General features: G+C 54.3%; 1 protein-coding gene across 1 annotated transcript in view; it reads right to left on the reverse strand.

Moving 5' to 3' along the window:
- The window catches only part of PTGS1 (prostaglandin-endoperoxide synthase 1), a 35317-nt gene extending 18651 nt beyond the window's left edge, over positions 1–16666 (reverse strand). Inside the window, exons 1-2 of the mRNA XM_054007787.1 lie at positions 16584–16666; positions 16429–16497 (exon numbers count right to left, since the gene is read on the reverse strand). Of these exons, the coding sequence (XP_053863762.1) occupies positions 16429–16497; positions 16584–16590 (76 nt within the window). The 5' untranslated portion in view covers positions 16591–16666. The remainder of the gene's footprint in view (positions 1–16428; positions 16498–16583) is intronic.
- Between the last annotated feature and the right edge of the window lie 683 nt (positions 16667–17349).

Genomic DNA, 17349 nt, shown 5'->3' on the forward strand with positions numbered 1-17349 from the left:
ACACACAACTTCCATCCCTTGCTGCCTGCTGACCTTTTTCCAGCTCTAGCTTTCATCCATTTTGTCTTTACTGGCTCCCAGCTGCCTGGAATTACTGAAAGGCAAACTGCACAAACGTTGGTGGCGGAACAGTACCCCCTGATGCCAGTGTTGCCAACTCTTGCAGTGTTTAGTGTTTTACTCTAAAAAACCCCAGCTCTTGGAGTCATGTGACTATGAGAGAATCTCAGCTTCCATTTACAAAAGTGCAAAGTTTTTAGCCCTGATGGTTGTGGAGAAAAATCTTGAAAACGTGACACCCCTTCCTGCCCCACCTGCCAGGCTCAAAAAACAACAAGTAATTAAAAAAATAATAATTTAAAAAATCTTGTAAGTTTTAAGCCAATATCATGATTTGGGGCAGCGGGGCGGGAGAGGGCTGTCTTGTGATTTTTGAACCTCGGGGGTTGGTGATACTGTGACAGTAAAGATAAGTGCAAAGTACTTCATATAGGAAGGAAAAATCCAACGCATGACGACAAGATGGGGAATAACTGGCTAGGCAGCAGTACTGATAAGGATCTGGGGGTTAGAGTGGATCCCAAACTGAATATGAGTCAACAATGTGATGCCATTGAAAAATAGCTAATAGTCTGGGGTGTATTAACAGAAATGTTGTATGTAAGACTCAGGAGGTAACTGTCCTACTCTACTCAGCACTGGTGAGATCTCAGCTGGAGCACAGTGTCCAATTCTGGGTGCCACATTTTAGGAAAGATGTGGCCAAATAGGAGAGAATTTAGAGAGCAACAAAAATTAGAAAAGGTTTAGAAAAGCTGACCTGTGGGGAGAGGCTAAAAAACTGGACATGTTTAGTCTTGAGCAAAGAAGACGAAGGGGCGGGTGGGACCTGATAAGTCTTTAAATATGTTAAGAGCTGTTAGAGTGTTGTGATCAATTGTTCTCCATGTCCACTGAAGGTAGGACAAGAAGTAATGGGCTTAATCTGCAGCAATGGAAATTTAGGTTCGACATTAGGAAACACTTGCTAACTCTAAGGCTAGTTAAGCTCTGGCGCAGGTTTCCAGGGGAGGTTGTGGAATCTGCATCACTGGACAAACCTGTTAAGGAAGGTCCAGGGTTCCTTGGTCTTGTGTCCGCGCAGGAGGCTGCACTTGATGATTTCTCAAGCTCCCTTCCAGCCCTACGGTTCTATGATTCGATGACTCTTGCCATGTGGCCGGGGTATAACCTTTTTGTAACCCTGACCCAGGTCATGTGACCGGGGCCTGGGAAGAGTGGGTGTCACACCTTTCTACAAGCAGTGGGACAGGAAGCAGTGTCTTTGGTGTCTTATTTCAGTCTATAGGATAAATCCCGGCCAGAGCATGAGCTGCTTTGTCTGAAATGTGGCAACTTCTAAAAACGTGATTTAGGTCTGTCTGTTCCAACACCCTTCGGGATGCTCCTAGATCTGTATTTTTGCACTCTAGAAGTGTATCTGTCAGTACACTTAAAAAAACCCCAAATCAGACAGATAGGAGCGACCTATTTCCGTCAGCAACACAGAGCCAGCTTGGGAACAAAGCTCCCCTGCGGACCCGCTAGGTCTACCTGGAAGAACAGCCATTGGAGGAAAAGAAACATCTCTCACAAGTAACCAGGAGAACAGGAGAATCTGGGGAGACGACAACCTGTCCACAAGGGGCACGGAAATAGAGAGAGAAAACTTTCCACATCTTTGCCAGGGGCAGGTTCAGCACACAGTTCACCGTTCTGCAAAGTCTGACCCAGTATGTGATGGGTAAAGCATTTCGGGCCACGTTCTGCTCTCATTCTGCTCTCGGGTGGAAATCCGGAGTCCTTTGAAGTTACACAAGAACAGAGTCTGGGCATGGGTCACTCCCAATTCAGCCGGCCAGCAAGGAGAGCGACGTCAGTGAGCTGCATAGCTGTGGAATTTTGATGCAAGCAGGCTTCCAAGCCAGGTCAAACAGGTGGGTTCTGCAGCACGCTCTGAATGGTGCCAGGTGCTGGCTTGGGCTTATGTCCATGGGAGCTCATTGAGTTGCCTGGGCTGGGAATTCTCACAGATGGGCTGAATTCATGAGGTGGCAGAGAGCAGCGCATGCCAGTGGAGGGGGGAGAGTCTCACAGACAGTTACCAGCAAGCAGAGAGGATCTGTTGCAGGAGTTCCGTCGCTGTCGCCTCCGTCCCATTCCTGAGATTCTCCATAACTGGGGTCATGCTCTGACTTATGCCCCAAGTCATTCCCTGTCTGTAAGGCTGTGTTTAGAACTTCCTCATCTCCAGCCCGCGATGGCCACTTTCCAAACTGCATTACTGAGCTGTATCCTCCTCGGTGGGAGGATAGCCGGGTGGACACACCGTGGTCACCATTCAAAATTTCCATAAGGGGACAATATCCTCCCTGAGAGCCATGGCCAACCCAACGTGAGGGTGAGTCAGGGAGCACAGCATGCAGGGCCCGGAGCAGGTTGCTCAATGGAACATTCCTGGTTTGTACAGTGATTTGATGGTAAATAGAGATTGTTATAATTAGTATGGCTCAGAGACTTCCTTGGATGCACGTTAAAGGCAGCTGGTGTTATGCAATGCCTTTTTGCTGTATACACGTTCCAATGCATAGTGAGCCTTTGGTCTCGTAGCCGCTAAATTCTAGGAGATTCCAAGTCTCCCAACTGTTCCGCAGATGTTGAGGATTGTATTTCTTCAATGCTGTGAAACTAGGGATGCTTGGCAGGTTTGGGGCTTGAGGCTGCAATTTATATGTTTTTAAAAATAAGGATGAAAGGTTTGAATTAATGGGAACCAGTGTGTGACATCCGAACCCACAGAGAAACAACGGAAACAGGCAGCGTCTCGGCCCAAGGGCTCTTAGACTGAAAGGTGCTGTGGTAACAGGAACCAGCCTGCCCCAGATGCGTGATGCTGTCCACCAACACCCCGGTGAGGGACTGGCCTGGTCCCTGAGAAACATCTTTGAGCACCAGATTCGCTGAGGACAGAAGGGCCCTGAAGGGGGGATTCCTCTCCTCCTGTTGCCGGAGATTGAGCCCTTTGCTTTCGCTCCTGTCTTGCTGGGGCGAGAGTAATGAGAGTGGCTCAGGACCCACGTACCCACATGCTGCTCTCTGGGATAGCTTGTCACTCAGCTGAACACCAGCCGAAGGGGCCAGCCCGCAGGCCCTGCGGGGATGGGCGCAGGAGCAGAGCCTGGCTAGAACAGAATTGCCCTAAAATGCGTCTCCTTGAGGGCTGGCTGAATTATCCCCAAATCGCCGATCCAGAGCACAGAACAGCCGGGGCTTGTCTCCCCTCCCGCAGTATAAAGCTGACACCCCCAGGGCCTGATCCGAAGACCAGTGGAGTCAATCGCTCTCTGTCTAGTGACTTCAATGAGCTTTGGACCCGGCCCTTATTGCTCCTCCGTGCTCTCTCAGGGTCTGTCTTCCCTGCAGTTACCGCAGGCTCTCAGCCGGCTATTGCCCCAGCCGCCTCCCCTCCACACACACACAAGCATCTCACTCAAGTTTATTAGTGTTTTCAGGCTTGGCTGGGGGGTTGGAGCCTGCATACTGCTTCCACTCGGGCTGCCAACCAGCCACTTTTCACTGATGATGCAGGCTAAGCCACTGAAGTGCTGGTCGACCTCCCACACCTCCCACGATTCGATCCCTGCATGTGCTCAGGACAGACGGGTTCTCCCCCAGTTCCCTGGAAAAGGACCATGGAGCAGCTCAGCTCACTGCAGCACAAAGGACCATGGGATATGCCCTCACAAGTCCTAGTGATGCACCCGAGTGAGGACAGCAGCAGTGAGGATGCAGTAACTCGGGGAGGACTTTGCGGTGTGGCAGCTCACACCCACGCTAGACTAACACCAATGCTCAGACCCCACGTCCGACCACCCAGGTTAACTGCAGTGAAGACACATGCTCTGAGCTCTCCTGCCCTCCTCTCTCTAGGGTGATGGACACTAGGAGAAACGCGACGGGACAGCACCACTACCGCCCCCTGCGCTCCAATGTCCCGTCTAGCCAGCATGAAGTTCTCGCTGGACAAATGGCTTCCGGCCAGCAGCAAGTTCTGTGCCTGGATGGCAGTGCAGCCACGCACCTAAGAGCAGAGACCAGCACTGACTGTTCTGGTGGGCTGCCCTCCGCGAGGGAAGCCTTTGTAAATATTAGTCTTACAGGCAGGTCCTGCAGAAACTATACATGACAAAGGAATGTGCAGCCTCTTCTCAGGACCGCTTACGGTTGCTGTAAAAATAGACGACCCAGGAGCCCATCAGCTTGGCGTGGCTATGGACATGAAAATCAGGACATGAAAAGGCAGGCAGACCTAGGGCTGTCCAGACTGTCAGCTCCTAACTGGAGCAGCAGCTGTTCACAGCCAGAGGACCTGTCTGTGGCGAGGCAGAGGCCCAAAGGGCAGCCCCTCCCCACTTGCACTAAGCACATCACGCAGCAGTTGCTGCCCAGGGCAATGAAGTAAAGGAGCCAAGTACGAGAACTCTGCGAGCTACTGACGGGAAGCTTGGACAATGCGTGTATCCCAGCAATACTGTAACAGCAGGCAGGGTTCTTCCTGCCCCCATTTAGGGATCACCTCACATCACATAGAGGATGAGAATTGAAATCCCAACTCATGTAACTGCAGTTATTTATCGGACTGTTTTGTATACCTCAGGGAAGGTATTTGCTTCAATAATATCCAGCAGCAGCAAATGCCACAGTTACTCATATGTTGCCTTAACCATTATTCTGCTGGGTAGAGCTCGCTCTGGGTCTGTCTGGGCTGGTAGCACTCTCACCTCTTTGCCGAAGGGCCTGAGTTTACGTCCCACACCAACGCTGGGCCTGGTGCCCCGGGCTTGACAGTACCGTGGTGTAGGGTTAGGTTGTGTTGCGCTGTTCGAGGTGCTACCCGGCAGCCCTTCAGATGTGGCCCCGAGGAAGAATTTGATTTGCTGTGCCCAGGGCCGGCTCTGGCTTTTTGGCCGCCCCAAGCAAAAAAAGCCCCACAAACCTGGGGGGCGGCCGGAACCAGGGTGCAGGGGGGGACTCCCTGCCCTGCAGATTTGCCCCAGCTAGCGGGGGGAGGGGAAAGGAGCGGGGGGGAGAGAGAGAGAAGGGGGGCGGCCAGGGCTTCAGTGGGGCGCTACCACGTGCCCCCTGCCGCCGTGCCCCCTGCCGGGAGGGCTCTGCACCGCTCCAGTCAGCTGGGAGGGAAGGACGTGGGCTGCCCTGCCAGGCTTGCTGCAGGGCGCTCATATCCTCCACGCCGCTGCCCCCTACAGGGCGGCCGGAGCGGAACACCCCCCCCCCAAAAAAAAAAGGCGGCCGTGCCCCCCTAGGATTGGGCGGAATGCCGCCTCCTACAAGCAGCCGCCCCAAGCACCAGCTTGCTTGGGTGGTGCCTGGAGCCGGCCCTGGCTGTGCCTGCCTACCTCCCGCAGACATGACATGACATGTTGCTGCTCCCCGGCTTTCATGTTGCTTTCCTTCCAAGACCCCTCGCAGAGGGCAGCCAGAACAGTGCAATAAGCAGGGGGACAAATTATTTAACCGTGAAGAAGTGGAAACAATGATGAGTAATGCCCAGAAACACGCACATATCGTCGCTCTGATCTCAGCCGAGCTGTAACAAGATCCTCGGATTCCCAGTTGCCTAGGTGAGCGCTGCAGGCCCAAACAATGGAGCCGGGACCGACTTGTAGCTCTGGGCTTCAGAGCCCCTGAGCATTACAGAGGAAGGTGAGGAAATTGAACAGAAATAAAATTCTTGGCAAGAAAAAGTGGCTCAGACACATCCCTCTCACTGAATGATACTCCCCCTCTTTAATCTTGAGGCATGTGAATAAACGGCTGGGACAGAGTAAATACAGGTCAGGAGAGGGCATGATACGCATTTTGGGTGCATGCAGGTTCCCATGTTTTGGGAGTGTTGGCTTCTTATCTGGCCAATGACTCCCTTTCTTCTCCTCTGTAGACCAGCTGCAGTTTCTGGCTCATTGTTCCCATGCAGCACAAATGAACAAATCCCACTGATCCATACGGAGCAGATCCTGCCTGCAGAACTGCCCCGATGCACCTCCCTGACACACCTGCCGTTCCCCACATACCAGCCGCGCGGTGCCAGGGTTATTGAATATTATTTACAGATGAATAAACAAGCCCTCGCCTTTACTGGGCAAATGCTTCCCTCAGGATCAAACACACTGCAGATCAGCACTTGCTATTCCTTGTTCTGTCTCTGAGAGGAGAGTTTGGCTTTTCCCTGGAGTGGCAGAGATGGGAAATTTCCCACCTTGTCTTGTCTCCAAAGTGTGAAACTGAGCAGAAAAAGTCCTTTTTCAAGTGTCTCACCTGCCAGTGCCCCTCATCTCTGCCTTCACTCATCTACCCAGCTCCAGCTTCTCCTCTCTCCCTGCGGTTTGTCTCCTTCCCCTGTTCCTTACTTGGTAGCTTCTCCCGCAGGCCATCGCCCTGCATGTCTCCTAGTCCGTGTTCACCATACACATCTCACCCTCTAGGCTCACGCCCACCCCCACCCTAGCGCTCGCACCGGGGCCAGCACTGAGGGAGCTTTCCAGACGAAGCTCAGGGCAGACACACACGCAGACCCTCAGATACCCTGCTACAGTCGGAGCCAGCGCACTCCCTCGCAGACCCTGTCCTCCGAGTCCCAATACTTCCTGCCTAGTCGGCTCTGGCTCCCTTAGGCTCCATTCCCCACCTCTGAGCGCTCTCGTTGCCTCCCTGAGTGTCCCCACTGCAGCCCCCTCCTGCCCGAGCTGTGCTCCTGGGCACTCTTTTCCTGGCGGAGTGACACACCCAAAGCTCCCGCCTGCTTGCTCTACGTTTCCACAGACCTACTAGTGCTTAGTCCCACCAAGGGGTTGTCAGAAAGCTAGAGGCAGGAGGCTCCTGGCTCCCAGCACCTCCAGCCCGCGCCCCAGTTGCCCAGCACCGCACACCCTGCTGCTGCCACTGCAGATTCAGACTCCAGCCCGCTCCCCTCCTCCCGGCCCCTCCTCAGACCTTACTAGTGCTTGTGAGAGATGCTGGCGGGCAGCGCCGCAGCCTAATGGCCTGAGTTCACAGGGCAGGGTCACGGCATGCTCCCCTCAGTGTACCCCATGCTCTGAATGGAGGGAGCCCCAGCAGGAGGCAGATGGCAAGTCGCTCCTCCAGCGCCCTTTCAGCCCCTGGCCTGTCTGCTGAGATGGCCAGTTGGTGGTTTTGTGACATGGGTGACTGACTGTCCAGAGGCGAAATGAATAGAGACTCTTTCTCTCCTCCTCACCTCCCCCCCCCCCCGATCCACAGAGGCCACCAAACAATGGCGGGGGGGGGGGGGGGCTGGTGCAGTGGCCCGGAGGTGGAAAGCTGCTTAGCGTGCCACTAGTCCTGTCCTTCTCCTTCCTCTGCAGTCTCACAGCACGAGTCCCTCTGCCAGCGCCCTGGCTCCAGACGGGCAGTGAGGCGGGGAGAAGAAATTTACTCAAATGCATCTCAACTATTTTGAAACTTTCTTCTACCAACTTTTAGGAAGTAAAAAGCCCTGGCCAAGCGGTCTGTACTCGCTGCACTGTGCTTTCCCATGGGCTTTGAGGAAGTCTCTCTAGGGGGTTGGCTGTGAGGATGGGCCCTCTTTGTCTTCCTCCCTCGCAGGTTTCCGGAAGTTGCACTGAGCTGCTCCCAGGGAGGACAGAAATGTGACAGGTTACGGCGCTGCCTGGCCCAGCGTGGTCTCTCATGGAGAGGGATTAGAACATAAGAATGGCCCTACTGGGTCAGCCCATAGGTCCATCTAGCCCAGTATCCTGTCTTTCGACAATGGCCAGTGCCAGGTGCCCCAGAGGGAATGAACAGAACAGGTAATCATCAAGTGATCCATCCTGTCGCCCATTCCCAGCTTCTGGCAAACAGAGGCTAGGGACACCATCCCGGCTCATCCCTCCATGAATTTATCTAATTCTTTTTTTAACCTGTTATAGTCTTGGCCTTCACAACATCCTCTGGCAAGGAGTTCCACAGGTTGACTGTGCGTTGTGTGAAGAAATACTTCCTTTTGTTTGTTTTAAATCTGCTGCCTATTAATTTCATTTGGTGACCCCTAGTTCTTGTGTTATGAGAAGTAATAAACAGCACTTCCTTATCTACTTCCTCTACACAGTCATGATTTTATAGACCTCAATCATATCTCCCCTTAGTCGTCTCTTTTCCAAGCTGAAAAGTCCCATTCTTATTAATATCTCCTCATACAGAAGCCGTTCCGTACCCCTAATCATTTTTGTTGCCCTTTTCTGAACCTTTTCCAATTCCAATATATCTTTTTTCAGATGGGGCGACCACATCTGCACACAGTATTCAAGATGTGGGCGTACCATGGATTTATAGATAGGCAACATAATATTTTCTGTCCTATTATCTATCCCTTTCTTAATTATTCCCAGCATTCTGTTCGCTTTTTTGACTGCCACTGCACATTGAGTGGATGTTTTCAGAGAACTATCCACAATGACTCCAAGATCTTTCTTGAGTGGTAAAAGCTAATTTAGACCCCATCATTTTATATGTATAGTTGGGATTATGCTTTCCAATGTGCATTACTTTGCATTTATCAACATTGAATTTCATCTGCCGTTTTGTTGCCCAGTCACTTAGTTTTGAGAGATCCTTTTGTAGCTCTTCACAGTCTGCCTGGGTCTTAACTATCTTTAGTAATTTTGTATCATCTGCAAATTTTGCCACCTCACTGTTTACCTCCTTTTCCAGATCATTTATGACTGTGTTGAACAGGACTGGTCCTAGTACAGACCCCTGGGGGACACCACTATTTACCTCTCTCCATTCTGAAAACTGACCATTTATTCCTACCCTTTGTTTCCTGTCATTTAACCAGTTACTGATCCATGACAGCACCTTCCCTCTTATCCTGTGCCAGCTCACTTTGCATAAGAGCCTTTGGTGAGGGACCTTGTCAAAGGCTTTCTGAAAGTCTAAGTACACTGTGTCCCCTGCTGTAACTCCACAGAAATGGGCAGAGTGGCTTTTCCACCCATTATTCCCCCTTCCACCTCCACCCCTGCAACTCTAATGCCTGATCGGCCGTGCCCTCGCTATACCAAACCCTGGGCCAATACACAGCTCCTCCAGGTCCTGTCCTGCAGCACCCCCTTAGAGCATTACTAACGCACCCCAGTCCTGTCCAAGAGCATCCCATTCAGCTCTGCCAATGCACCTCTAGCCAGTGGCTGAGTGTACCCTGGCATGAGGTGCAACGCCACTGATGCCAATGCAGTGATTCCCACTTACACCTGCTGTGAATTTGGCTCTTGGGCTCTGCTGAGCAGAATGTGCCAGTCAGATGGTGCTAGTCTCGTACCAGATACAGGACTGAGATGGTCACCACCAGATTCATCATGTCCCTTGTGACGTACCCCAGCTTTGAATTGGTCTCTGGAGGAGAAATCTACAGCTCTTGCCCATTGTCTATGCCCTGCCCTACTGCAGAAGCCATCCCACCTCTCCACAAGAGAGCAGGTTCGCAGCAGCTGGATGTAACCTCGGCTAATTCCTGTTGGATTTCTCCAGCCCAGCCTTTGGGCCTGTGTCACGGGAAGCTGCTGTGTGGCTCTTTGCTCTGCTCTCGTGTGGATGACAAAGGTCACCCCTCACCCATCTCAGAGCTTGGGAACTGGGCCCATTTTCAACCTCACATACTGCATGAAAGCAGCACAAAGACAAAATTGGCCCCTTCCCTCCATCGCCCGCTTTGCTACCCTCCTCATTTATATATGGTTGTGATGTTACATATAAAGCATGCCTCATAAGGTCTCAGGGGAAAGGTTATGATCTGCTGAAAGTCATTTCTCTATCCAGATATTCATATCATTAATGCATATGAAGTTATGAGAATTGTGTTGTATGGTTGTCACTAAAACAGGCTGTAAATTGGGGAATCAGCCAGATATTAGCTTCCCATAGGCAATAGCAAGGAAAGTAGCCAACACCTGGCAGGGTATCACTCAACCCATCGACAACCATTCTCCAGCAAGGGAGCTATGATGCAATGGCTCACCTGCACGAGGCCACACATGGGCAATTGCTCAACCTGGCCTGGGGACTCAGCAATGCCCCAGACAGGCCTGGACTTGTGTTTTCCCAGCACATGGACTGAGGGTATAAAACAGACACAGGAGCCCCACGCTGGGCCTTTCTCCCTCACCCACCTACGCTGCATGCAACAAGGACACTCTGAAGACTCCAGCTGAGTGGACTCGCCCAGATGTCAAGGGTGAGATCTGTATATGAAGGACGGCAATATCCAGTGGGGTGAGAAAAACGGCTTAGCCTAGTTGTTGCCCAGTCTAATCGGGTTGAGAGTTTAGACTATGTGCTTAGATTTTATTTCTTTTGGTAACCAACTCTGACTTTTTGCCAATCACTTAATATCACTTAAAATCTATCTTTTGCAGTCAATAAATTTGTTTGACTGTTTATCTTTACCAGTGAGTTTGTATGAAGTGGGGGGCAAACCTGCTCAGGTTTTGCAAAGGCGGCTGTATGTCCACTTTCCAGTCATGAAGTGGTGAACCAGTTAATAAATCTGCACAGCCCATCTTGAGCAGGGCCAGGCGGTATATTCCTGAGGTGCAGTGCTGGGAGCTGGGGGGATTTGGCTCTGCTGCGTTTCTCTGTGTGATTCATGAGTGGCTCTGGGAGCATTCACACAATCTAGCTGGGTGTGGGGCTCCACATGCTGTTGTGCTGAGTGATCACAGCGCCGGGAGGGGTTTGCTGCTGATCACTAGCAAGACATTGTGAGAGACAGCTCGGGCTGGAGAGAGTTCAGGGGGGCACAGCAGTCCCACAGTTCCAGGCTGCATCCCAGGGACCCCATCACAGACACACCCTGTCACACTTTGCCCATCCTTGAACAGTCACAGCAGGGCAGCAGCAACATAAGCTTCCATCCCTGATACACGCCACGCCCCTGCCTGTCAGGGAGCACCTTGAGGGAAGTGCCATCTCCATGGCCCATGCACTCCCTGGCTTCTTCAGCAAAGACCCCAGCAAATTCCACATGGTCAAACAGTCATCGTGTGATCATGGGCCTCATGGCCTGGTCTCTCCTGTCCTAAAGGCCCATGTGAATCCAAGACTCGGATCCCTTTGAGTGAGCCAGTCCCCGGCCATCTTTCCTCTTTCTAGCACACACAGTGCCAGGCCAGTCCCACTTCGGGGGGCTATTGTTCGTCACAAGGGGGGGAACACACCTTCCACTAGCGAGCAGGCCCCCCTCACCCTCTCCCACCCCGGCACACACAGACTGGTGCAGACAGAACCAGACTGTTGTCCTAAGTTAAGAGCTCAGGCAAGTGCTCAGTGATGGCTGGGAAGGAAATCAGCCCTGCCATGGGGCTCCGGAAGCAAATTCTTTTTCAGCTTTGGGCAAATCCAGTTTGCTACAACATGCTCCCACCCCAAACCTTCTCTTCAACTGAATCCCACAGTGCAGCAGGCTCTGGCCAGCTTACTTCACTGTTTGTCAACCCCCCCCCCACACACACACACATTACCACTTCCTTTCTCTGGTTGGGACAGAAGACAGCAGTGTCAAAATACTACACGAGTGAGCGAGTGAGAGCGCCTGTCCTGGGGCTGGGGAGAGTCCCTGACACAGGAGGTTTGCCGGTTTCAGACAGGCGTCTGGCTCATATCGACATTAGGAACGCTTTGCTGGCACAGGCGTCCTGGGATACCATCCCGCAAAGCGCACACAACTCTACCAGCAAAGCGGTGCTCTATGCCGCAATAGTCAAACCACCCCTCACACAGGAAACACGCTCTCTGTAAGAGCGTAGCTTTACCGCTGTAACTGTCGGCACTAGGGACTTCTGGTGGTGGCCACGGATCACACCTCTTCGCCCCCCCGAGCCACACAGCTATGCCAGCCGAAGCCTGTAGCACAGACCTGGCTGTAGACACTAGGGTGATGATACATGGGCAGGACTTCCCAGACCCCCTCCTCTCTTGAGCTTTGGCTCTCCCTGCTTATAACCACACGAGATGGAGGAAGGGAGAAGCACCAGGGCCTCCCTGTACTCCCCCTGGGACCTGGCTATTGCCAATCTATTTCACCGTGGAGGCACTCGGATACTATGGTACAAAGCCCTTCAACAGAGACATGAACCTGAGCCACAGAGTTCAGCAGATACAAACTGGGAACTGAGCTCCCGCATAGTTGAGGAGTGAATAGGTCTGGCAGGTCAGGTTAGGGCCCTGGCTGGAGAGTATGACAGGGTTTGTTTGTATAAAAAAAACCCTGAGCCCATAAGGTCATTATAGGAAAGGAAAATAATCTAAAGAACTCGGGTTCTCTGAGGGTTTTTTTCCCCTTGTACCTTTTTAAATTTAAACCTGTGGGTTTGGTAAATGCCATTGTTTTCCAGCAGTAAATCAGTACGGTTCTGAAACGTTCCAGGGCCTAAGCATTCTGGAATGGTGGTCTTGTTTGAGGAAGGATGGAAAATTACCCCCTTCAAGGCATGGTTGAATTGATTGTTCCTACCGAGGGCCCAGAGGAAATTCCATCCTGAGATTCGCTCCAGGCCCACACGGCTGGTTAAAACAGGGCTCCCCGGTCCATTCTGTAACGGCTCGAACGGGGTTTGCTGCTGCCCATGCCACCTCTGGCCTTTCAGAAGTGTCAGCCCGTGGCCCTGGGGGGGTTGGAGCTGGTGCCGCCGCGGTGGGAAGTGGCTGTCTCTGTCTGAGATGAGCCGTTACAAAGTAGAACAGCACAGAGACTTGAGTAAGGAAACAGCCTGAGGCAGCACGGCTGCTGTTATCTGGGGCCGGAAGCAGGCAGCAGCCCATGTTACAAGCTGGCTTCCTTGCCTGGCGGGGCTAGCGCTTCGCTCCAGAGCAGCAGAGTCAGTCTGGCTGGTGTCAGCACTAGACTGACAGCTCTGACCTCAGTCACACAGGGCTGAGGCCAGGACTTCATTCGTTTCAATGGCAGCTTGGCCTGAATAAAAACCACATCAAAGCTCAGTGAGGACCTTGGCCTGTGGCCCTTCGTGTTATTTTTCTTTTGTGTGTTTTGGTCCCTTACCCTCATTTCCCTCTGAACTTAGCTGCATGATGCCCCTGCTCCCGTCCCCTTCGGGATGTTACGCTGGACTCCGAGCTGGGGTGAAGGCTGGCTATTGCCCGCCATGTGAAGGAAGGGCGGCTGGACAGCCATATTTGCGGGTGGCTGGGAAAGCCGCAAGGTGAGCCCTTGCTATTTGCCAGAGGGGTGCAAGGCAGCCGCGGAGCACAGTGCACAGCGGCCAGGTCTGGTGGGAGCCGACTGTGAGAAAAGCCTGCGGAGAGGGAGCGAGGACATGTTGCTGTCCAGTTAAAGCCCCTTCGGGCAGCCGGTCCGCGCACAAGCCCCCCTCATCTTCCAGACTCAGCACGCAAGGGGCCAGGCAGTTTTTTCATAGGGGAAAGTTTTGTTTGATGAAGATTTTTTGATCTGGGGCCCTGGGCCAGATCCTGGTGCCGCTGAAGTCAATGGGTGTCTTAGCACTGACTACAGTGGGACCAGGGTTCTGCCCAGCGTCTCCAGCTTCGATGCAGTCTGCTGGCACCTGAATGCTCTCTCCTTTATTGTGTGTCCATCTGCCATTGGGTTACGTGAGCACAAAGCCACTGGCCCAGCTCGTACAGTGGGGTGATCGTGGCTCCCGTGGCCAGCTAAATCTAGCTGCTTGGCATCACAAGTGAGTAATGCTCTGGATGGTATTTTACTCGGAGGGGTTGTCCATCTCCTCCACCCCAGCCAGCCACCTGCTAAGGGTCCAGGCGGACCCAGCTGCCGAGCACTGAAAGGTCCATAGCGAGCTTGGCTCTGCCCCGCTCTGGAAGAATTGGCGCTCAAAGCGCACTGTGGACGTGAGGTGCGTCATGGCAGCAGGGACCGGGCGGACAGTGGGTGCGTGGCAGCCTAGTGTGAGATAGGGTTACTAACCGTTGGCACAGACAAGCTCTTACGGACCTATCAGGAAGGACCTGTTTTTGCACACCACGCTGCCCATGCTCAGGAACCTCACTGGCAATGGTACCCAGCGGGATGAATGCAGTGGGCAGTGTGAGAGCCATGTTCAGGACGCCCCTCTCCGTAACTCATCTGAGCCAACCCCAGCACCCAGGATTGAGTGATGGGTGAGTCCTGGGGTCCCCTGAACTGGCCAAGCCCCTTCCCCATCAGGCTGGGGGGCTGCTCAGAACAAGGTGCACCTTGTGCCCCCCAGCACGGCACTCCATCGCATGAGGCTGTATCGCTCCTGGAGTGGTCCCTGGTGGAGGTGTGGCCACAGGTGGCCCAGCAAGTTCTGTAATGGGGCCCCTGATCACCCCCAGCTTTAATAAGGCGATGCTGCCCCGGTCCCTGACTGGTGCATGGCACGCGGCGTGATACAGCTTGAGGATGGCACTGGCTATGCCCATTAGGTGCAGCCTCTGAGTAGCTATTGTCCATGCAGCCACGGCTGCCCTCACAGCCCCACGGAGCCTGCTTGGCAGAGACACCTCTCCGCTTTAGCAGCAAAGAGTCCTGTGGCACCTTATAGACTGAGGTGCCACAGGACCCTTTGCTGCTTTTACAGATCCAGACTAACATGGCTCCCCCTCTGTTACTATCGCCGCTTTGTGTGCTTTCCCTCCCTCTCCTCCGCATGGCCCTGCCTTTCCCTTCAGCCGCCGGGTCCTGTTAGTTATTTTTCCTATTGAATTTGCCTTGCTGATTCCAGGACCTGGTGGGAAACACTGCCAAGAGCTGCCGAGAAGGGAGCCCTAATCCAGCCAGAGCCGCACGGGCTCCAAGGGGAGTGTAGAGGGAATGTGAGACTGGGCTGGAGACATAACTCTCTCCTGGCAGCAAGGAGCACAGTTGTGCCACTTTCGAGCGAAACGTGGGGGAGAGGCTATCCCCTGGACTCATCTGTTCTGGAGCAGAGGGAGCCCGGCGCTGGAGGGATTGCAAACCCGCCTGGACAAAGCACTCAGGAGCAGACTGAAGGGAAAACCTCATCACTGGGTCAGGCCGGGGCAAAGGGGATGCAGGACGGACGCGGCCGCCGCCACCTCTTCCCTCGTGAGTCTAGCACCTGGGCTCTGTTTGCAGGCCTGAACCTCCCCGGCGTAGACAGTTGCTTACAGGATGAGCCCCCAAGGAGCTATTTCTTCTGGCTCCCTTAGGGCAAAGGAGAGATTCCCCCAGGGCCACGGCCGACCAAGGAGGCCCCGAAACCCACGTTCGTGGGTGGATTAACACAAAAATGCTGCCAAAAATGACAAGAAGGAACACAGACAAACCTGGAGTAATGTTCTGGCTTCTGCTACCCCACACCCACACACACACATGCACAGCCCCTCCGGTGTCTGTGCCCCACACCTGTGTCCTTCCTGCCCCTCCGGTGTCCCTGCCCCACGCCTGTGACCTACCTGCCCCTCCAGTGTCCGTGCCCCATGCCTGTGTCCAGGACCGGCTCTAACTTTTTTGCTGCCCCAAGCAGCAAAAAAAAGCGCCGCCCCCCCAAGCCCCCCCCCCCGAGCGCCGCGCCGCCGGAACCCCCCCGAGCGCCGACCCCCGCGCCGCCCTCCCCCGCCGAGCGCCACGCCACAGGAGCCCGCCCCCCCACCGAGCGCCGCACTGCGCCGCCGGAGCACCGCGCTCCCCCCGCCGTCCCTTACCAGGTGTCGCTCCAAGCGTGTGCTTGGTTGCCTGGTGCCCCACGCCTGTGTCCTACCCAGCCCCTCCGGTGTCCGTGACCCACGCCTGTGTCCTTTCTGCCCCTCCGGTGTCCCTGCCCCATGCCTGTGTCCTACCCAGCCCCTCCGGTGTCCGTGACCCACGCCTGTGTCCTACCTGCCCCTCTGGTGTCTGGTGCCCCACACCTGTGTCCTACCTGCCCCTCTGGTGTCTGGTGCCCCACACCTGTGTTCTACCTGCCCCTCTGGTGTCTGGTGCCCCACGCCTGTGTCCTACCCAGCCCCTCCGGTGTCCGTGACCCACGCCTGTGTCCTACCTGCCCCTCCGGTGTCCGTGCCCCACGCCTGTGTCCTACCTGCCCCTCCGGTGTCTGGTGCCCTCTGTAGCTTGCAGTAGGGCCCACGCCAGGTCTGGGTACATGACTGTACACTACTGCAGTGCCGTTTATTAGGGCCCCCACTTGATACTAATCCCCTCCCCAGCACCAAAGGCAGGAGCCTGTCCCAGTGCAGCCCTTTGCACTGCCAGATGCACCTCAGCAAACAGTGACACCTGCAGAGTGAGCAGCCTTCTCGTGCACCTGGGGAGCCGGGGCAGGGAGGGAAGATGTGGTCCCAGCGCAGCCTGTGCTAAGCAGGGTACAGTACCTGTGCTGGGGCTTGCCCGGCTCACACACACACTCAGCAGTACCACCAGTGCGAAGGAGAGATGCCACCCTGAAATGCAGAGAGGAAACGCATGGGTAGGGAATGCCTGGAAGAGAGAGGGGCGGGGGAGCCACGCCAGAGCACCCACTACTTACGGGTCATAGTGAGAGAGTCGCTCCCAGCAAGTTCCAACAGCCCTTCGCTGGCTGCCTCTGGCTTCTGTCCTTGCTCAGCAGCAGTCTCTGCCTCCTCCTCCTCTCCCCACTCCCACTTCTCCTTCCCCTCTTGCTCCTCCCCCCGCCCCAGCTCACTGCTAGGAGCGTTTTCTTCGCAGCCAGGGCCAGGTGCCTGCTGGACCCTTCATCGCTCGGGGCTGGCATGGTCGGTGCTATTGCTATGCCAGCAACAGCCCTCGTGTAGACGCAGTGACACCAGCGCTGGCTGCCGTAGCTCGCTGCAGCGAGGGAACCAGTATAAGTGATATTAGCAAAAGTCATCAGCGACACAGAGGGGTTTGCCAGGCTGGCTACACCAGCAAATGCTTTCTAAGCAAATGCTTACACTAGGCCTCTTCCGTCCTCTCTCTCCAGCTCCGCCATCCCCCTTTCCTTCCCTCCCCCTCCCTTCTCTGCTGCTTTCCTAAGGCATCCTGTCCGTTAGAGACCTTCCCAGCCTGCCCCACTCGGGTTTAACCTGCCCCTCCCCAGCCCAGGCTCTGTGGCCCTTAGGACACCACTGTGTGTATGTGTTTCCTCCAGCTCTATTGATTGGAACCCATGATATGGTTCAAACCTAGGAGCCTGGCTGCCTCCCCCGTTTGTAAGAAGCTCAGGGTCAAGAGTGCACTTGTGCTGTGCAGAATGGGTCTCTCTCGCTCTCCTAAAACTCCTCCAAGTCTTGGCATGCAAGTCCCGGATTCCC

Source organism: Malaclemys terrapin, chromosome 17, assembly GCF_027887155.1.
Source record: "Malaclemys terrapin pileata isolate rMalTer1 chromosome 17, rMalTer1.hap1, whole genome shotgun sequence".
Classification (NCBI taxonomy): domain Eukaryota; kingdom Metazoa; phylum Chordata; order Testudines; family Emydidae; genus Malaclemys; species Malaclemys terrapin.